Source organism: Oncorhynchus keta, chromosome 19, assembly GCF_023373465.1.
Source record: "Oncorhynchus keta strain PuntledgeMale-10-30-2019 chromosome 19, Oket_V2, whole genome shotgun sequence".
Lineage (NCBI taxonomy): Eukaryota > Metazoa > Chordata > Actinopteri > Salmoniformes > Salmonidae > Oncorhynchus > Oncorhynchus keta.
The window spans coordinates 10,400,866-10,421,841 of record NC_068439.1 but is presented as its reverse complement, the minus strand read 5'-3'; the positions used below and the strand labels follow the sequence as shown (position 1 = coordinate 10,421,841).

The following is a 20,976-nucleotide window of genomic DNA, read 5'->3' as shown; positions in this document are numbered from 1 at the left end:
TTTCAAGCACAGTGGTGGCTGCATAATGTTATGGGAATGCTTGTAATCGTTAAGGACTGAGGATTTTATCAGGATTTAAAAAAAAAAACAGACTGGAGCTAAGCACAGACAAAATCCTAGAGGAAAGCCTGGTTCAGTCTGCTTTCCACCACCAACACTGGGAGATGAATTCACATTTCAGCAGCAGGTTGAATAATTTTTTTAAAGAATAATGGGCAAATGTTTTACCCAGAAAGATAAATTATTGACTCAGAGGTGTGAATACTTATGTAAATTAGATATTTCTGTATTTCATTTTTAATAAATTTTTACAATTTCTAAAAACATGTTTTCATTTTGCCATTATGGGGTAGTGTGTAGATGGGTAAGAAAATATATACACTGCTCAAAAAAACAAAGGGAACACTAAAATAACACATCCTAGATCTGAATTAACGAAATATTCTTATTAAATACTTTTTTCTTTACATAGTTGAATGTGCTGACAACAAAATCACACAAAAATGATCAATGGAAATCAAATTTATCAACCCATGGAGGTCTGGATTTGGAGTCACACTCAAAATTAAAGTGGAAAACCACACTACAGGCTGATCCAACTTTAATGTAATGCCCTTAAAACAAGTCAAAATGAGGCTCAGTAGTGTGTGTGGCCTCCACGTGCCTGTATGACCTCCCTACAACGCCTGGGCATGCACCTGATGAGGTGGCGGATGGTCTCCTGAGGGATCTCCTCCCAGACCTGGACTAAAGCATCCGCCAACTCCTGGACAGTCTGTGGTGCAACGTGGCGTTGGTGGATGGAGCGAGACATGATGTCCCAGATGTGCTCAATTGGACTCAGGTCTGGGGAACGGGCGGGCCAGTCCATAGCATCAATGCCTTCCTCTTGCAGGAACTGCTGACACACTCCAGCCACATGAGGTCTAGCATTGTCTTGCATTAGGAGGAACCCAGGGCCAACCGCACCAGCATATGGTCTAACAAGGGGTCTGAGGATCTCATCTCGGTACCTAATGGCAGTCAGTCTATCTCTGGCGAGCACATGGAGGGCTGTGCAGCCCCCAAAGAAATGCCACCATGACTGACCCACCGCCAAACCGGTCATGCTGGAGGATGTTGCAGGCAGCAGAACGTTTTCCACGGCGTCTCCAGACTGTCACGTCTGTCATGTGCTCAGTGTGAACTTGCTTTCATCTGTGAAGAGCACAGGGCACCAGTGGCGAATTTGCCAATATTGGTGTTCTTTGGAAAATGCCAAACGTCCTGCACGGTGTTGGGCTGTAAGCACAACCCCCACCTGTGGACGTCGGGCCCTCATACCACCCTCATGGAGTCTGTTTCTGACCGTTTGAGCAGACACATGCACATTTGTGGCCTGCTGGAGGTCATTTTGCAAGGCCCTAGTAGTGCTCCTCCTTGCACAAAGGCAGAGGTAACGGTCCTGCTGCTGGGTTGTTGCCCTCCTACGGCCTCCTCCACGTCTCCTGATGTACTGGCCTGTCTCCTGGTAGCGCCTCCATGCTCTGGACACTACGCTGACAGACACAGCAAACCTTCTTGCCACAGCTCGCATTGATGTGCCATCCTGGATGAGCTGCCTTACCTGAGCCACTTGTGTGGGTTGTAGACTCCGTCTCATGCTACCACTAGAGTGAAAGCACCGCCAGCATTCAAAAGTGACCAAAACATCAGCCAGGAAGCATAGGAACTGAGAAGCGGTCTGTGGTCACCACCTGCAGAACCACTCCTTTATTGGGGGTGTCTTGCTTATTGCCTATAATTTCCACCTGTTGTCTATTCCATTTGCACAACAGCATGTGAAATTCATTGTCAATCAGTGTTGCTTCCTAAGTGGACAGTTTGATTTCACAGAAGTGTGATTGACTTGGAGTTACATTGGGTTGTTTAAGTGTTCCCTTTATTTTTTTGAGCAGTGTATATTTAATATATTTTGAATTCAGGCTGTAAAAACAAAATGTGGAATAAGTCAAGGGGTATGAATACTATAATACAGATGTTTTGGGGTCAGTTATTTTTTTTTAGAGAGTTCAAATCATGTTTCAGAGACCTGGTTTTTATGAAGGAAGTAACTGATTGGGCACTGTACTCCAGTACTACAACAGTGATGGGACTCACCAATCATCTCTCCCTGATCATGGATCATCACTGCTAGATCCTTGAAGATCTGGTTCACATCCAAGATGTCCGACTGAAATGACACAATACAACTCAATAAAAAAGGCAACGCTGAAATAACACATAACTCAATGAGAAAGGTAAAGCATTCCTGTTTATTCCATGTGCTCCCGAGTGGCGCAGAGGTCTAAGGTACTGCATCTCAGTGGTCGAGGCGTCACTACAGACACCCCGGGTCGAATCCAGGCTGTATTACAACCGGATGTGTTTGGGGGCACAATTGGCCCAACGTCGCCCGTGTTAGGGTTTGGCCGGGGAGGCAGTCATTGTAAAATAAGAATTTGTTATTAACCGACTTGCCTAGTTAAATAAAAAAATAAATGTCAAAAATGTGATGAGCATTGGTCCCCAGGCTCTGGATGCATCCTGAAGGGCACCCTATTCCCCTGGGCATTAGTTTGGACCAGCACCCTATTCCCCTGGGCATTAGTTTGGACCAGCACCCTATTCCCCTGGGCATTAGTTTGGACCAGCACCCTATTCCACTGGGCATTAGTTTGGACCAGCACCCTATTTCACTGGGCATTAGTTTGGACCAGCACCCTATTCCCCTGGGCATTAGTTTGGACCAGCACCCTATTCCCCTGGGCATTAGTTTGGACCAGCACCCTATTCCCCTGGGCATTAGTTTGGACCAGCACCCTATTCCCCTGGGCATTAGTTTGGACCAGCACCCTATTCCCCTGGGCATTAGTTTGGACCAGCACCCTACTCCCCTGGACCAGAACCCTATTCCCCTGGACCAGCACCCTATTCCCCTGGGCATGAGTTTGGACCAGCACCCTACTCCCCTGGGCATTAGTTTGGACCAGCACCCTACTCCCCTGGGCATTAGTTTGGACCAGCACCCTATTCCCCTGGGCATTAGTTTGGACCAGCACCCTATTCCCCTGGGCATTAGTTTGGACCAGCACCCTATTCCCCTGGGCATTAGTTTGGACCAGCACCCTATTCCCCTGGGCATTAGTTTGGACCAGCACCCTATTCCCCTGGGCATTAGTTTGGACCAGCACCCTATTCCCCTGGGGATTAGTTTGGACCAGCACCCTATTCCCCTGGGGATTAGTTTGGACCAGCACCCTATTCCCCTGGGGATTAGTTTGGACCAGCACCCTATTCCCCTGGGCATTAGTTTGGACCAGCACCCTATTCCCCTGGGCATTAGTTTGGACCAGAACCCTATTCCCCTGGACCAGAACCCTATTCCCCTGGGCATGAGTTTAGACCAGCACCCTACTCCCCTGGGCATTAGTTTGGACCAGCACCCTATTCCCCTGGGCATTCGTTTAGACCAGCACCCTATTCCCCTGGGCATTAGTTTGGACCAGCACCCTATTCCCCTGGGCATTAGTTTGGACCAGCACCCTATTCCCCTGGGCATTAGTTTGGACCAGCACCCTATTCGTTTGGACCAGCACCCTATTCACAATGTAGGGAACCGGGTATAATAAGGGACATGACCACTATTTCAGATTGAAGGAGGTGGGGTGGGGACGGGCAGAGAGAAACAGACTGACCTCCAGCTGTCTGATGTTGGTCTCTCTCTCCTTGATCAGCTCCAAGTCCTCTTCTGTTATGGCCTCCTCTGTCGTCTGTGTGGTTGTCTGACCCCAATCTTCTTGGCTACAAAAAAAGAAAGAGCGAAGAAACACTTGTATGGAGAGAAGGAGATACAAACAATATTTAAGAAACCAGGCACCATATCCTAGAGTAGAGAAGTATCAAAACATCCTCCCTCAGAGAGAGAAGCTTGAACCTACTTATCAAAAGACACAAGCTGTTCCTCAGAGGCACCATCTTCAGCCTGACAGAGAGGAACCAGACATCACTTGAAGTATGATCATAGAAAACCTGCCAATGGTATGATACTCAGCATTCCAGCCATTGTTCTATCTGTATTTTCAAAGCCTTACAGAGAGACGGGAACCAGCTCTGGCTCTGGCCACAGACTCCTTCTCCTTCTGTGCTGCCTGGCGCTGTACGGCCTGGAAGTTGTTGAGGGCAGCGGAGAATTCATTCATCAGCCGGTCCTTCTGGATCTTCTGTTGCCTCTGTGGGTTGAGAAGAAGAAATGGGTCATTCAAACACATTGTCCCTGTCAAGGAGTTGTCACTGTCACAGAGTTTCCCCCCCGGGCACCGAGTCCCCCCCCCTAGGCACCGAGTTCCCCCCTCCCTAGGCACCGAGTCCCCCCATAGGCACCGAGTTCCCCCAGGCAATTAGTTACCCCTCCCTAGGCACAGAGTTCCCCCAGGCACAGAGTCCCCCCCTAGGCACAGAGTCCCCCAGGCACCGAGTACCCCCCTAGGCATCGAGTTCCCCCTAGGCACCAAGTCCCCCCCAGGCACAGAGTCCCCCCCTAGGCACCGAGTCCCCCCCTAGGCACCGAGCCCCCCTAGACATCGAGTTCCCCCTAGATCTTGGGTCAGTTTTGCATTTCCCCCCACTAACGGTTAAGGTTTGGATCGGTGAAGAGGGGATGCTAGACCTGTACCTATGGGAAACTTCAACCTGGAGCCATTCAGGCACACAAAAGGTTACTCAAGGAACTCCCATTGTCATTGTTGGGATGTCCGTCCCACACACAAACCTGCTCTGAAGGTGCTGAAGATAGTGAGACGGAGCCCAGGTCTTTCAGGTGCTTGTTGGTCTCCTTGGCCAGCTGGTTTGTAAAGTGCTGTATGTGCTGCCTGAAAGAACATGAACAGTAAGGGAGATACTAAACTCTCAGGGAGAAACATAGAACACACACACACTGTTCTGTATACAGCACATTAACAAGTTTGTCAGTGTAAGTACTGTAAGTACATTACCAGTCAAAAGTTTGCACTCACCTACTCAGTCAAGGGTTTTTCTTTATTTTACTATATTGTAGAATAATAGTGAAGACAACAAATATGAAATAACACATATGGAATTATGTAGTAACCAAAAAAAGAAACAAATCAAAATATATTTTCGATTCTTCAAAGTAGCCACCCTTTGCCTTGATGACAGCTTTGCACACACTTGGCATTCTCTCAACCAGCATCACCTGGAATGCTTTTCCAACAGTCGTGAAGGAGCTCCCACATATGCTGAGCACTTGTTGTCTGCTTTTCCTTCACTCTGCGGTCCAACTCGTCCGAAACCATCTCAATTGGGTTGAGGTCGGGTGATTGTGGACGCCAGGTCATCTGATGCAGCACTCAATCATTCTCCTTCTTGGTCAAATAGCCCGTACACAGCCTGGAGGTGTGTTTTGGGTTATTGTCCTGCAGATTGTATTTGCATTTATTTGGGTTTCAAGTTCTGAGGCTGGTAACTCGAATGAGCTTATCCTCTGCAGCAGAGGTAACTCTAGGTCTTCCTTTCCTGTGGCGGTCCTCATGAGAGCCAGTTTCATCATAGCCCTTGATGATTTTTGCGTTTTTGCGACTGCAAAGCTGTCATCAAGGCAAAGGGTGGCTACTTTTAATCATCTCAAACATAACATATTTTGATTTGTTTAACACTTTTTTGGTTACTACATGATTCCATGTGTTATTTTATAATTTTGATGTCTTCACTATTATTCTACAATGTAGAGAATAGTAAAAATAAAGAAAAAACCCTGGAATGAGTAGGTGTGTCCAAACTTGACTAGTACTGTATGTACATGAATACATTTATCAGCGTATGTACAAGCAAAACATTTTGAGAATACTTACAGACGGTCCTGCAGTTCGCTTGTGTCTTGTCTCGTCCCCAGCTGATTCACCATGCTCTTTATCTGAGCAGCTGGGAAAAGAGAAGACGTACATTCTCTAAACTGTAGGCCAGGGCTGCATAACCCTCTTCCTGGTGATCTACTGTCCTGTAGGTTCAGTCCAACCCTCTTCCTGATGATCTACTGTCCTGTAGGTTTTCAGTCCAACCCTCTTCCTGGTGATCTATAGTCTTGTGGGTTTTCAGTCCAACCCTCTTCCTGGTGATCTATAGTCTTGTGGGTTTTCAGTCCAACCCTCTTCCTGGTGATCTATAGTCTTGTGGGTTTTCAGTCCAACCCTCTTCCTGGTGATCTATAGTCTTGTGGGTTTTCAGTCCAACCCTCTTCCTGGTGATCTATAGTCTTGTGGGTTTTCAGTCCAACCCTAATTTAACACACCTGATTCTACTAATTACCTGCTCAACAAGACCTTAAGGACAGTAGATCTCCAGGAAGAGGGTTGGACTGAAAACCTACAGGACAGTAGATCTCCAGGAAGAGGGTTGGACTGAAAACCTACAGGACAGTAGATCTCCAGGTAGAAGGTTGGACTGAAAACCTACAGGACAGTAGATCACCAGGAAGAGGGTCGGGCAGCCCTGACGTAGGCTATAGGATACATCATGTATAGATCATTAAAGTACTGACTGAATTATCTTCATCACATCAACTCTTCTCTTTCTGCAGCAATACTTACTGTTCTGTGTGATCTTCTGGATGTTTGAGCTGCATGTCTGGATGAGGGTATTGGAGTCCCGTGGCTGGGTGCGATAGCTGTCTGCTTTACTATAAGACATTGCTGCCAGTGTGGCGTGCTCTTAGGTGTCACGGTGAAGACTGTTGGGTGGTTGCGTGGCAGGTGTATTGGGAAAACTCTGGGAGAGGAGAAAGTCGTTTAAAAGTGTTGTTATCAAGACAGAGATATACAGAGGGTGCAATCTGGGACACAGCCTAAAAATCCTATCCAGCTGTTAATAATGGAGCATAGAGCATGATGTCCACTATATAGTGCATTCGGAATGTATTCAGACCCCTTCCCCAACTTTGTTACTTTACAGCCTTATTCTAAAAAGGATTACATTACTTATTCTCCTCATCAATTTACACACAATACTCCATAATGACAAAGCAAAAAAAACAACGTTATTTTTATTTATTTTCACATTTACATATATATAAAAAAAGAAAATAAATACATTTACATAAGTATTCAGACCCTTTGCTATGAGACTCGAAATTGTGCTCAGGTGCATCCTGTTTCCATTGATAATCCTTGAGATGTTTCTATAATTTGATCGGAGTCCATCTGTGGTAAATTCAATTGATTGGACATGATTTGGAAAGGCACACACCTGTCTATATATAAAGGTACCACAGTTGACAGTTCATGTCAGAACAAAATCCAAGACATGAGGTCGAAGGAATTGTCGGTTGAGCTCCGTAACAGGATGGTGTCGAGGCACAGAACTGTGGAAAAACATTTCTGCAGCATTGAAGTTCTCCAAGAACACCGTGGTCTCCATCATACTTAAATGGAAGAAGTTTGGAACCACCAAGACTCTTCCTAGAGCTGGCCGCCCGGCTAAACTGAGCAGTCGGGGGAGAAGCCCGATGGTCACTCTGACAGGGCTCCTGAGTTACTCTGTGGAGATGGGAGAACCAGACAAGGACAACCATCTCTGCAGCACTCCACCAATCAGGCCTTCATGGTAGAGTGTCCAGACAGAAGCCACTCCTCAGTAAAAGGCACATGACAGCCCGCTTGGAGTTTTCCAAAAGGCACCTAAAGGACTCTGACAATGAGAAACAACATTCTCTGGTCTGATGAAACCAAGATTGAACTCTTTGGCCTGAATGCCAAGCGTCACGTCTGGAGGAAACCTGGTACCATCCCTACGGTGAAGTATTGTGGTGTCAGGAATTGACCGAAAGATGAACGGAGCAATGTACAAAGAGATCCTTGATGAAAACCTGCTGCTTAGCCCCCAGGGCCTCAGACTGGGGCGAAGGTTCACCTTCCAACAGGACAATGACCCTAAGTACACAGCAAAGACAACACAGGAGAGTCTCAATGTCCTTGAGTGGCCCAGCCAGAACTCGGACTTGAACCTAATCTAACATATTTGAAGATACCTGAAAAAGCCATGTAGTGACGTTCCCCATCCAAACAGCCAGAGCTTGAGAGGATCTTCAGAGAAAAACTACATAAATACAGGTGTGCGTCATACCCAAGAAGACGAGGCTGTAATCACTTCCAAAGGTGCTTCAACAAAGTATTGAGTAAAGTGCTTGAATACTTAAGTCAATGTGATAGTTCATTTTTTAAACAAAATTAGCAAAACATTTTTTTTAAACTATTTTTGCTTTGTCATTATCAAAATGTGGAAAAAATGAATACTTTCCGAATGCACTGTATATACAAAGGTATGTGGACACCCCTTCAAATTAGTGGATTCGGACATTTCAGCAACACTCTTTGCTGACAGATGTATAAAATCGAGCACACCGCCATGCAATCTCCATAAACAAACATTGGCTGTAGAATGGCCTTACTGAAGAGCTCAGAGACTTTCAACGTGGCACCGTCCAACAAGTCAGTTCGTCAAATTTCTGCCCTGCTATAGCTGCCCCGGTCACCTGTAAGTTGGAGCAACAACAGCTTAGCTGCGAAGTGGTAGACCACACAAGCTCACACAACAGGACCGCTGAGTGCTGAAAGCATGTAAAAATCCTATCTTCGGTTGCAACACTCACTACCGACTTCCAAACGGACTCTGGAAGCAACATCAGCCCACATAGGGAGCTTCATGAAATTAGTTTCAATAGCCGAGCATCTGCACACAGGCCAAAGTTCACCATGCGCATTGTCAAGCATCGGCTGGATTGGTGTAAAGCTCGCCGCCATTGGACTCTGGAGCAGTGGAAAGGAGTTCTCTGGAGTGATGAATCACGCTTCACCATCTGGCAGTCCGAAGGACAAATCTGGGTTTGGCGGATGCCAGGAGAACGCTACCTGCACCAATGCATAGTACCAACTGTAAAGTTTGGTGGAGGGATAATGGTCTGGAGCTGTTTTTCATGGTTCGGGCTAGGCTCCTTCGTTCATGTGAAAGGAAATCTACAGCAAACAATGACATTCTTGATGATTCTGGGCTTCCAACTTTGTGGCAACAGTTTGGGGAAGGCCCTTTCATGTTTTAGCATGACAGTGCCCCCTTGCAAAAAGCTAGGTCAATATAGAAATCGTTACAGATCGGTATGGAAGAATTTTACTGGACTGCGCAGAGCCCTGACCTCAAGACCATCAGGACAAATTGGAACGCCAACTGCGAGCCAGGTCTAATCGCCCATCAGTGCCCGACCTCTCTAACGCTCGTGGCTGAATAGAAGCAAGTCCCTGCAGCAATGTTCCAACATCCAGTGGAAAGCCTTCCCTGAAAAGTGGAGTCAGTTATAGCAGCAAAGAGGAGACCAACTCCATATTAATGCCCATGTTTTTTAAATGAGATGTTCGACAAGCAGGTGTTCACACACTTTTGTCCAAGTAGTGTAAGAACTATTATCAAACGTATCAGTCAGGTTTGTCCTAAGATAGGCCTATTACAAAGTGTCACAAGTTACATATTAAAAGCTAAATGCCTAGTCATAACTGGAGAGAAGTGCTGTCACAAATTTATGTAAAAGTGGCTTTATAAATATATTTTATTTTAGTGTGAAGTATGATTTAAAAAGGTAATGACTCCACACACTTATTTCACGATCCATCCGGAGCAGCTCAGATACATATAGTAGCAAACACTATCTAGCCATTTAGGACAATCATTGGTTTAATCGATTTTCTCTTCCACAAGCTTTTAGACAGGAGAGTTTCCTGGGAACAAACGCAAAGTGCCAGGTCACACAGTAGCAAATCAGACAGTGTATTGAGTGACACACTATTTTGAAATAGCAGTTTCTCACTCCCAAAACATCAGACTGCCACATAACTACCTAGCCAGATATTGAGTAGGTAAGCTATTAAATCGACCACAAGCGAGATTTAGCCCTTGTTGCCGTCGGGTTTTTCTTCCGAATTTAACTAGTTATGTTATGGCTGCTAGCTAGTTGGCTTGCTAGATGATTTACAGCTAAAGTTATGTAGCTTGCTTGCAAGCTAACTGGCTTTTCACAAAACAGCTGTTGTTTAATACAAAGTTAATGAATGTTTCCAAATTGTATACTTTAATTGGGAGTTGTGTTGCTTACACAGGCCTGCTCTGATGACGCAAGAAAATAGCCGCGCTAGCTAGCTAGCTTCAATGCTAATCGTTAGCACAAAGACATCAGACGCGTTACTCGACTCCCAGCAAATTGTAGACATTTGTCAACAAAATGTGACTTTTTAAAATTTCAAACAGCGAGTTAAACATTAACGCAGGTTTAAACTGAAAAAAAACAAACACAATCTTACTTGTTTAGTAGGCTGTTGCACATAAAACATCCGCTGTGCTTTCACTTTGTTCCACCGTCAAGAAGCTCGCCTCCCAAAACTGTCAAATGACGTCATTGCGTACATAAAAAAAACTTTGGGTGGCGCCAACAGTAATAAATAAATATGAGTAATAAAAAATAAAATATTAACGTACATATTGTAAAAAAAAAAAATATGTTTTTACGCGTTTTACAACTTTCAATCGGGGGCAGAAGACGATTACCTACAAAATGGTATTCAGAAACTAAACAAACTCAGAGTAGGCTTCGTCATGCAAACTAATGTCTCAAATCCTGTCCAGCGTGAGATTCATTCAATGGGCATCCCGTCCCTCCCTTTCAGTCACTGGGAAACCTTGTGACTCGTGGTTTTCTGCTGATGAAACTTAGCGCTCTCACTTTGCTCAACAGAGACTGGGGCACATTTAGCAGTACACGCCGTTAGAGAACACGCAGATAGAAAAATAAAACCATCACGCCTCTGACATGTAGAATAAGGAATCATGTCCACTCTAGTCATGACATTTCTATCCGCAGCGTTCCATAACGTTGTACCTGGCTAAACTCTCCCCAGTCTATGAGACATTAAATGTTTAATTTATTTTACCTTTATTTAAATAGGCAAGTCAGTTCAGAACAAATTCTTATTTTCAATGACGGCCTAGGAACAGTGGGTTAACTGCCAGTTCAGGGGCAGAACGACAGATTTGTACCTTGTCAGCTCGGGGATTTGAACATGAAACCTTTTGGTTACTGCTGCCCCAGGGTAGCCTAGTGGCTACTCCTCCTGTAATTTTGGTTGGGTCATTTTATAAGACATCTCTACCTGGCAACATGATACATACACGTTTACGCCATCTTTACAAACACATATGGAAACAGACAGAAGGCAGCTTAACATAGCAGATTACACAATCACTCAATTGAGAAAAGTATGTCCCAAATGGCACTCTATTCTTTATATAGTGCAATACTTTTGACCTAAGCACTTTTAGGCCCTAGCTAAAAGTAGTGCTGCACTAAATAGAGAATATGGTCCCATTTGGAATACGTTCTTCTGTGCAGTTTAGCGAAGCATAACAAATGGAAACAGGAAGCTTATTCTTAGGCACAGCATGACTTTTATAAAGATACACAAAATAAAACATTTGTCAAAAAAAAAAAAAGTATTGTAAAGCAAATGGCAGTTATGGCCAAGGACTGGGGATATGTCTTTAACCTTTCCATGATCAAACATTTACAGAATATAATATGAAAGACCAAAGAACATGGCAAAAGAGGATATTGTCATTCCATTATATGCCTCAACAGTAGACAGGTTCTGGAAGGCTACTCGTGGTTCCAAATGCTTGTTCTGAGGATTCCAAGGGTTGCCAGTGGCACTGGATAAGGGCATCATACAGTTCCTCACTGTGTTCCATAAACTTCCTGTTGGCTTCCAACACATCCAGCTCTGGGTTAGGATCTACAATGGAGGAAAAGGCTAGCAGTGATTATTTGTTGACTGATGTAAAACAACCCCCAGTCTCCTGCTCGTGAAACGAACGCCTTAAACATTAGACCAAGAGGAGCACAAGTCTGACTCCGCTAAATTCCATATGCACTGGTAAATCCTCAGAAGATGCAGGATATCAATCTAAGTTCATTATGAAACACCTCAATGTCATCAAGAGCCTTTAAAGACAATAGGCCACAAAAGACTGGAGAAAAACAAGTAGGAACAAAAGAAAACAACACCTACCTTCCAGACCATCCTCTTCAACAGCTTCATTTTCCTGAAAATGTTAAAAGAGTTAATAAAATGATAAGAGTATATTGAAAAGTCTTAACTACACGAAGGAAATGACAATGCATTCAGGGTGTTAATATTGTCTAAGAAGCTGTAGTGACTTTGAGCTACGTAACAAACCAAATCAAATTGTATTGGTCACATACGCATATTTAGCAGATGTTATAGCGGTTGTAGCAAAACGCTTGTGTTCCTAGCTCCAACAGTGCAGTATTATCTAAAAGTTCACAACAATACACAAATCTAAAGTAAAATAATGGATGAGAAATATATATATATACAGTGCCTTCGGAGTGACATTGACTAAAATATTAGAATACCCTTGAACATATGAAATCAGACCTTTTGCCAACATTTGACAGGCTTCAAACATAAAGATATAAAACTGTATTTTTGTGAAGAATCAAGATTACAAGTGGGACACAATCATGAAGTGGAACAACATTTATTGGATATTTCAAACTTTTTAACAATTTCTGACAATCAATCCTAGTGAAATCAAAAACTGAAAAATTGGGCGTTCAAATTATTCAGCCCCCAGTTCAGAAGTTAATACTTTGTAGCACCACCTTTTGCTGTGATTACAGCTGTAAGTCAAACGCTTTAGGGTATGTCTCTATCAGTTTTGCACATAAGAGACTGACATTTTTTCCCATTCCTCCTTGCAAAACAGCTGGTTTAGCTCAGTGAGGTTGGATGGAGAGCATTTGCAACAGCAGTTTTTAGTTCTTTCCACAGATTCTTGATTGGATTCAGGTCTGGACTTTGACTTGGCCATTCTAACACCTGGATATGTTTATTTTTGAACCATTCCATTGTAGATTTTGCTTTATGTTTGGGATCATTGTCTTGTTGGAAGACAAATCTCCGTCCCAGTCTCAGGTCTTTTGCAGACTCCATCAGGTTTTCTTCCAGAATGGTCCTGTATTTGGCTCCATCCATCTTCCCATCAATTTTAACCATCTTCCCTGTCCCTGCTGAAGAAAAGCAGGCCCAAACGACTGATTGTTGTCCTAGGGACAGAACACGTCTCCCACCTCAGCTGTAGATCTCTGCAGTTCATCCAGAGTGATGATGGGCCTCTTGGCTGCATCTCTGATCAGTCTTCTCCTTGTAAATGAGCTGAAAGTTTAGAGGGAGGCCAGGTCTTTTTTTGAGGTCTGATACTCCTTCCATTTCAATATTTCCTTGCACAGTGCTCCTTGAGGATGTTTAAAGCTTGGGAAATCTTTTTGTAAAATCCGGTACACCTAAACTTCTTCACGTCATTTGATCTCGGACCTGCCTGGTGTCATTTTCTTCATGATGCTCTCTGCGCTTTTAAGGACCAGTCTGAGACTATGTAAACGTGCAGGTGGGATACATTTATAAGGAAATAATCTTGATTAACAAGGTGGATTGTATTTATCATCATTCGTCATTTAGGTCAACATTTGGGGATCATTCAGAGATCCTCACTGAACTTCTGGAGAGAGTTTGCTGCACTAAAAGTAAAGGGGCTGAATAATTTTGCACGCCCAATTTTTCAGTTTTTGATTTGTTAAAAAGTTTGAAATATGGCCTTGAATAAATGCTGTTTTTCATGATTGTGTCCCAGCTTTGATGCACCTGTACTTGATTCTTCTGGAAAGAAATAGGCAGTTTTATATCTTTATGTTTCTGTGAAGCCTGAAATGTGGAAAAGGGCAAAGTTCAAGGGAACAGTATATCCAGAGAGAGCCATGATTCCGTAAAATTTGTTATAGACCCTGATGTCTCTCTGAAAGGATATCCTCGCCAGGATGCTCTCAACTTTATCTGTCCAGAGAGGGTCTTAGGAGGCTGAAGTGGATGTCCAGAAGTCCAGTTGCATGGCCTCTTCTTTGCCGGGTATGTTTTGGAGCAGCCTCTGTAATAAGTTCAATAGCCCTGGGGGTTACGAACAAAGGATTCAATTCGGTAATGTCGTATTCCAGGTCGTAATGCTGATGAGTTACTCCCGCTCTGATATAAAAATGTTTTTTCCAGCTGTATGTAATAACACAAAAAACTTTCTGGGCTAATAATGTAAGGGAATGACACACCAAAAAACAAAATACTGCAAATTTGCTAAGGAGCTAGAAGCTCCTTGCCATCACCAGTAAAGGTGACGTTGAGCTACGCAAACACATCACCAGTAAAGGTGACGTTGAGCTACGCAAACACATCACCAGTAAAGGTGACGTTGGGCTACGTAAACACATCACCAGTAAAGGTGACGTTGAGCTACGTAAACACATCACCAGTAAAGGTGACGTTGAGCTACGCAAACACATCACCAGTAAAGGTGACGTTGAGCCACGCAAACACATCACCAGTAAAGGTGACGTTGAGCTGTTTACACATCACCAGTAAAGGTGACGTTGAGCTACGCAAACACATCACCAGTAAAGGTGACGTTGAGCTACGTAAACACATCACCAGTAAAGGTGACGTTGAGCTTTGTAAACACATCACCAGTAAAGGTGACGTTGAGCTACGTAAACACATCACCAGTAAAGGTGACGTTGAGCTACGTAAACACATCACCAGTAAAGGTGACGTTGAGCTACGTAAACACATCACCAGTAAAGGTGACGTTGAGCTCGTAAACACATCACCAGTAAAGGTGACGTTGAAACTACGTAAACACATCACCAGTAACGGTGACGTTGAACACGTAAACACATCACCAGTAAAGGTGACGTTGAGCTACGTGAAAACATCACCAGTAACGGTGACGTTGAGCTACGCAAACACATCACCAGTAAAGGTGGTCGTTGTTTTACGTAAACACATCACCAGTAAAGGTGACGTTGGTTGTGTTTTCACCAGTAAATGTGACGTTGAATACGTAAACACATCACCAGTAAATGTGACGTTTGAGCACGCAAACACATCACCAGTAACGGGGGACGTTGAGCTACGCAAACACATCACCATTAAAGGTGACGTTGGGCTACGTAAACATTTGACATCACCAGTAAAGGGACGTTGAGTTTCTGTACGTAAACACATCACCAGTAAAGGTGACGTTGATACATACTACGTAAACACATCACCAGTAAAGGTGACGTTGAGCTAATGTACTGAAACACATCACCAGTAAAGGTGACGTTGAGCTATCGTAAACACATGACCAGTAAAGGTGACGTTGAGTCTCTCTAAACACATCACCAGCTAACGGTGAACTTTATTGTTCAAACAATCACCAGTAAAGGTGGATGTTGAGCTACGTCCACACATCACCAGTAACGGTGACGTTGAGCTCGTAAAACATCACCAGTAAAGCCCTGACGGGTTACGTAAACACATCACCAGTAAAGGTGACGTTAATGTCGCAAACACATCACCAGTAAATGGATGAGTTAGCTCCGTAAACACATCACCAGTTTTTTCCAGCTGACGTGTAATAACACAAAAACTTTCACCAGTAATGTACGTTGAGCACACCAAACACATCAAAAGTAAAGGTGACGTTGGAAGCTCCTTGCCACATCACCAGTAAAGGTGACGTTGAGCTACGCAAACACATCACCAGTAAAGGTGACGTTGAGCTACGCAAACACATCACCAGTAAAGGTGACGTTGAGCTACGCAAACACATCACCAGTAAAGGTGACGTTGAGCTACGTAAACACATCACCAGTAAAGGTGACGTTGAGCTACGCAAACACATCACCAGTAAAGGTGACGTTGAGCTACGCAAACACATCACCAGTAAAGGTGACGTTGAGCTACGCAAACACATCACCAGTAAAGGTGACGTTGAGCTACGTAAACACATCACCAGTAAAGGTGACGTTGAGCTACGCAAACACATCACCAGTAAAGGTGACGTTGAGCTACGCAAACACATCACCAGTAAAGGTGACGTTGAGCTACGTAAACACATCACCAGTAAAGGTGACGTTGAGCTACGTAAACACATCACCAGTAAAGGTGACGTTGGGCTACGTAAACACATCACCAGTAAAGGTGACGTTGAGCTACGTAAACACATCACCAGTAAAGGGGAAGCAGGGCAGCAATCTTACCTGTGCAGGATTCTGTGTGTAATCATACTGGTTGTAGTTGTAGCCGCCATAGTTGCCTCCATTCTGGTCGTAGCCCCAAGAGCCCCATCCACCACCATATGACTGTTGATTGTACTGTTGCTGGTTCTGTCTGTAGCCTCCTCCATGTGACCCCCACCCCCTGTTGTCTGATTGATTATGCCTAGTTCTGTGAGTGAGAGAGAATTATTGGTAACCGAGGCATCTGACAGTGATTATTAAAAACACATATCTTCATGAGTTGGAAAACTATTATTTTGGGGAAAGATACTCTCTGCTCAGGTCTTCATGAGCACGTTGCAAAATCTGACTAACAAGGGGAATATTCAAATATTATGTTGGAAATATAGCTACAGTTTTAAAGGCTATAAAAAAAGGTGGTTTGGAAACTGAATGGGTTACGCTACAACCCTGGTTTTTCGAATGACATATACACACCATGTCTGGAGATGGCTTATAACACAGTAACAGTAAGAACTGAAGTAAAACTGACTTGTTAGCAGCTAGGCTCAGTCGGAGGGGCTTGCTCCCGAGCCCCACCGCTCCCTGACACTCCTCCAGGGCCAGCTTTTGAAGCCTCTGGTCTGGGAACTGGACAAACCCACAACCCCTGGAAACAAGAGAAACGTTCAGACAAGTATACAAGTAAATAACTAGCTTCGTCTGTGAATATGTTTTTGGGGTAGTGGAAGAAGTTAAGACATTTAAAATTGTTAGTGTAGAAGTAGTGACTGTTATAAAAAGTCGTGGAAGAGTAACAGATGATGTTTTGGAAACGGACGTATCAATTGTATTCACATCCTATTAGATCACATCAACCTTGATATATTGAAATCTATCGGGATTATAACATCCTACTGGACTCACTTGGAGTTCCCCGTGCCATCCAGCACCACCTTCCCCCCACGACAGGAAGGGTAGCGGTTGTAGAAGAACTCGTACAGCATCCCGTCATCCACTTCAGGTGTGAGATCCCCAACAAACAGAGAATGGAGTGGACTGTAGCAGAGAGAAGGGGAGGAGGAGTTGTGTGTTCATTTCCAAAGTTTCTATATGGCATCTCATGACATTTAGTTTGACTTTACAATCATGCTGGTTGATATACCTGCTTTCTCCTTGCTTCCCAAAAGTGGCCCGGTTTAATTTAAATCTTCTGGGCTGTGAAGTACAAAAAGGCTTCCTTAGAAATGCTCATTTACAATATCATGACAATATGCATTCATTTATTACAAGCGCTAAATGAGGCAAATTGCATAAATATCTTGTTTGTTTGTCTCAGGCTACCAAAAAGCATTATGTATAAACTGATACAATCTAGGTCTGCATTTCCACCGGGGCCCGGGTCAAAAGTAGTGTACTATATTATGGGGATGAATAGGGTGCCATTTGAGATGCAAAAACAGAATCCATAACATTCAAGCAGCCTTGTTAAAACGGTATATTTACCGGTGTGGCTCCTGGCAGTGCTTTTCCATTGACTTTACGAAGACACCTCTCAGCTGTGGCTTCATCCGTCAGCTCCACGAAGCAGTAGCCTGCTGCACCCCTACTGAAGAGCAACACAGAGAAGGGATATCAGTCCATTGTTGCATTCAAAGGATGGATTGTTTAACTGTGTATGGTGTGTAGCTATAATACAATGTTGCTAGCCTGGGTACCAGCCTGTTTGTGCCCTCGTGCCACTCCTTGTCATGTCAAAGGCACAAAAGCTCACTAAGCTCAGGACTCTCTCTGCAACCGGGTCGTCCCCAGGTGGTGAGGGTAGGCAACAACACGTACGCCACACAGACCTTCAACATGGGGCCCCACAGGGGTGTGAGCTAAGTCCCCCGGGGCGTTTACTCAAACATCATTATTCATTATTAAGTTTGCTGACAACACAGCAGTGGTAGGCCTGAACACCGACGACGTGACAGCCTATAGGGAGGAAATTGTGGTGGTGCCAGGACAACAACCTCTCCCTCCAGGTCAGCAAGAGAAAAGGTGCTGATCGTGGACTAAAGGAACCTGAGGGCCGAGCACCCTAGGACTTCAACTTGTAGGCAATCACTTTGGGTACTGGTGTCTTGCAGAATAATTTTAGAACTGTTTTTATTATAAGGCTCCCCTTGATTGTTTTACTTAACCTTTATTTAACTAGGCAAGTCAGTCTCATTTCCTCTACCCTCACCACCCTCCTCTCTTCCACCCTCACCATCCTCCTCCTCTACCCTCACCATCCTCCTCCTCTCCTCTACCCTCACCACCCTCCTCCTCTCCTCCACCCTCACCATCCTCCTCCTCTACCCTCACCATCCTCCTCCTCTCCTCTACCCTCACCATCCTCCTCCTCTCCTCCACCCTCACCATCCTCATCCTCCTCCTCTCTTCCACCCTCATCACCATCCTCCTCCTCTCTTCCACCCTCACCACCCTCCTCCTCCTCTCTTCCACCCTCACCACCCTCCTCTCTTCCACCCTCATCACCATCCTCCTCCTCTCTTCCACCCTCATCACCATCCTCCTCCTCTCTTCCACCCTCACCATCCTCCTCTCCACCATCCTCCTCTCCTCCATCCTGCTCCTCTCCTCTCTTCCACCCTCACCCTCATTCCACCCTCCTCTCCTCTCTTCCACCCTCATTACCTCATTGTGACGGCCTTGGAACAGTGGGTTAACTGCATTGTTCAAGGGCCGAATGACAGAGTTTTACCTTGTCAGCTCAGGGATTCAATCTAGGAACCTTTCGGTTACTGGCCCAATGCTCTTACCCAGGCCTGGGCAATTCCAGTCCTTTAGGGCCTGATTGGTGTCACAGTTTTTCCCCAGCCCCAGCTAACACACTCCAATAATCACCTAATTTTGATTAATCAGGTGTGTTTGCTAGGGATTGGAGAAAGAGTGTGAAACCAATCAGGCCCTAGAGTTCCCCATCCCTGCTCTAACCAGAAGGCTACCCGCAGACCCCCACCAAAAAAAGAGACCTTTGATCACACTCCTCTAAATAAATGTTGTAACAATTGTTGCAGCAGCACATGCAGTGGCTGATAGGCAAAACATATCTGGCAATAAAAATTAGCTTTAGATAGTCTTGAACATTTGGGACCCCTTAGCGATTTCACTCAAGACTTCATATTTGGTTTTGTCTCATTTATCAATATGGATATAATCTGTGTGATGAAGTTGTGCAACGCAAATGGCTATAACAAGCCTACTACATACAGAGTGGAATTCACTAATTTAACAGTCAAAATGCCTATTATAAAAAGCCTAGAGACCATGCTCCCAAATACATTTCCCTAAAATAAGGCTAAATTACTACACAGTACACACTTTTATAGGATTATGGTTCCCCCAAGGCCATATCTCATTGCTTGTTTACAGATGCCAGACAGAAGACATAGATGGCTACCTGTGCTCATTAGCTATTTAGCATGCTCCGATCACCTGTGTGTAAGTGTGGTTGTCAGTGTGGGGAGTAAGTGTGGTTGTGCAAAACTGCTACAGTAAGTATCTTTATTTGAAAGATGAGTTATTTGTATTGTGAAAGATACAGGTTATATCAGAATATGTTTCACAAACCGGTTTGAAAGCTATGATCAACTTTCCCAAATGTTTATAACAACGTTGGACTTGTAGTTTATATGGAGCCAAATGTGGGCGAATATAATCGCTGAACACCCCCTCACGTTACATACGGTGAAAGGGGTTAGAGAGCTAGTGTAGTTTTTAACTCGGGTCAAACATCATGGATAAAATACTCACCCGGTCATCTTGTTGCGTATAATCCGTACACTCACCACCAACTCCCCCATAGTGCCGAAGGCTCGGGTTATGAAGTTTTCGTCCATGTAGGGCTCCAACTAACAAACAGACTTCATTATCATAACATGTAAGGTTAGCTAACGTTAATTTAGCTAAGAGTTAGCTAACACATGTCCCTTGCAAATGTTATAGAATGCTGCGTTTAGCTAGTAATGTGTCAAAATGTTCCATCTGCAGCAAATTAACCGATTTAGCACTAAACTAAGTTAACCTCAGGTGGCTAGTTATGTTACTACTAGCTAGCATGCTAGCAAACTTAAGTTGAAGCTTGCTACTTAGCTTCAACTAGCTAATTTACCTACAACCTGAAGCGTTAAAAATATCGACTGAACTGGTTTGAGATACTCACGTTTCCCATCCATAGCGTGCTCATGTTAAGACCTGTAGTTGTTATTTAATTGTTTTTACATTTACAGTTGTTAATCCCCGAAATAACACATGCAGCCCCTTGTAAGTGTCGTGTCGGAAGAGTCAACAGGGACGTTTCTGCGCAGGCGCCTTGAAAACAAGTCCAACTGACTGCTCTCTAGCCTGGTCCCAGATCTGTTTGTGCCATCATACCACTCACGCCCAAAATGTTTAAAAATATAAATTGAACACGAAACTTATTTTTATTTTTTAAATAGTCGTTTATTGATAAATCATCCATAAACCTCACATGGAATTACAAAGTGGGTTATAATGTGTCAATTGACAGTTTACATAATTGCATTCACAGCAAGGTCATCGCCTAGATCTCGGACAAGAGGATAGGATAGCCTATCTTCAGGTATTTGACCATTCATTATGAAAATAGGACATCTGCAACTACCCTCTAAATTACATTGAGAGTTAAATATCTAACTTTGTTTAGGTTATAGCCAATCAGATTGCAAAAGTATAAACATGTGATGTTAAGTTTTTTTAAACTGTAGTAAGCTACTGATCCTGTCATA

General features: G+C 44.0%; 2 protein-coding genes and 1 long non-coding RNA gene across 9 annotated transcripts in view; 1 reads left to right on the top strand and 2 right to left on the bottom strand.

Annotated features, from left to right (window-relative positions):
• The window catches only part of LOC118397629 (syntaxin-12-like), a 32,524-nt gene extending 21,998 nt beyond the window's left edge, over positions 1 to 10,526 (bottom strand). For 2 of the 3 annotated variants that reach the window (XM_052469420.1, XM_052469418.1), the window contains exons 1-8: positions 10,377 to 10,526; positions 6,624 to 6,801; positions 5,889 to 5,958; positions 4,790 to 4,889; positions 4,113 to 4,250; positions 3,960 to 4,003; positions 3,717 to 3,822; positions 2,140 to 2,212 (exon numbers count right to left, since the gene is read on the bottom strand). In XM_052469420.1, the coding sequence (XP_052325380.1) occupies positions 2,140 to 2,212; positions 3,717 to 3,822; positions 3,960 to 4,003; positions 4,113 to 4,250; positions 4,790 to 4,889; positions 5,889 to 5,958; positions 6,624 to 6,723 (631 nt within the window). In that variant the 5' untranslated portion in view covers positions 6,724 to 6,801; positions 10,377 to 10,526. Of the gene's footprint in view, positions 1 to 2,139; positions 2,213 to 3,716; positions 3,823 to 3,959; positions 4,004 to 4,112; positions 4,251 to 4,789; positions 4,890 to 5,888; positions 5,959 to 6,623; positions 6,802 to 8,479; positions 8,564 to 10,376 lie in introns of all 3 variants that reach the window. The other variant, XM_052469419.1, reaches the window with a different exon arrangement.
• A 462-nt stretch (positions 10,527 to 10,988) lies between these two features.
• On the bottom strand, positions 10,989 to 20,556 carry LOC118397933 (tRNA selenocysteine 1-associated protein 1-like). Of its 2 annotated transcripts, none has more exons than XM_035792783.2 (9): positions 20,391 to 20,556; positions 19,982 to 20,079; positions 17,684 to 17,786; positions 17,343 to 17,395; positions 17,105 to 17,236; positions 16,731 to 16,847; positions 16,220 to 16,406; positions 12,138 to 12,171; positions 10,989 to 11,861 (listed from the first exon to the last, which is right to left on the bottom strand). In XM_035792783.2, exons 1-9 carry the CDS (start codon positions 20,412 to 20,414, stop codon positions 11,701 to 11,703), a joined length of 909 nt encoding a protein of 302 aa, XP_035648676.1. In that variant the 5' UTR covers positions 20,415 to 20,556; the 3' UTR covers positions 10,989 to 11,700. The 2 variants fall into 2 exon arrangements, with proteins under 2 accessions (XP_035648676.1, XP_035648678.1); XM_035792785.2 differs by having other exon boundaries at positions 17,684 to 17,783.
• Positions 14,046 to 16,207, top strand: LOC127909190 (uncharacterized). 4 transcript variants are annotated; one of them, XR_008070127.1, is made up of 5 exons: positions 14,046 to 14,454; positions 14,669 to 14,776; positions 15,765 to 15,836; positions 15,945 to 16,016; positions 16,053 to 16,207. It is a non-coding gene; the product is annotated as an uncharacterized LOC127909190 (long non-coding RNA). The 4 variants fall into 4 exon arrangements; XR_008070126.1 differs by having other exon boundaries at positions 15,801 to 15,836; positions 15,945 to 16,185; XR_008070128.1 differs by lacking the exon at positions 15,765 to 15,836 and having other exon boundaries at positions 15,945 to 16,185.
• Positions 20,557 to 20,976: the final 420 nt, after the last annotated feature.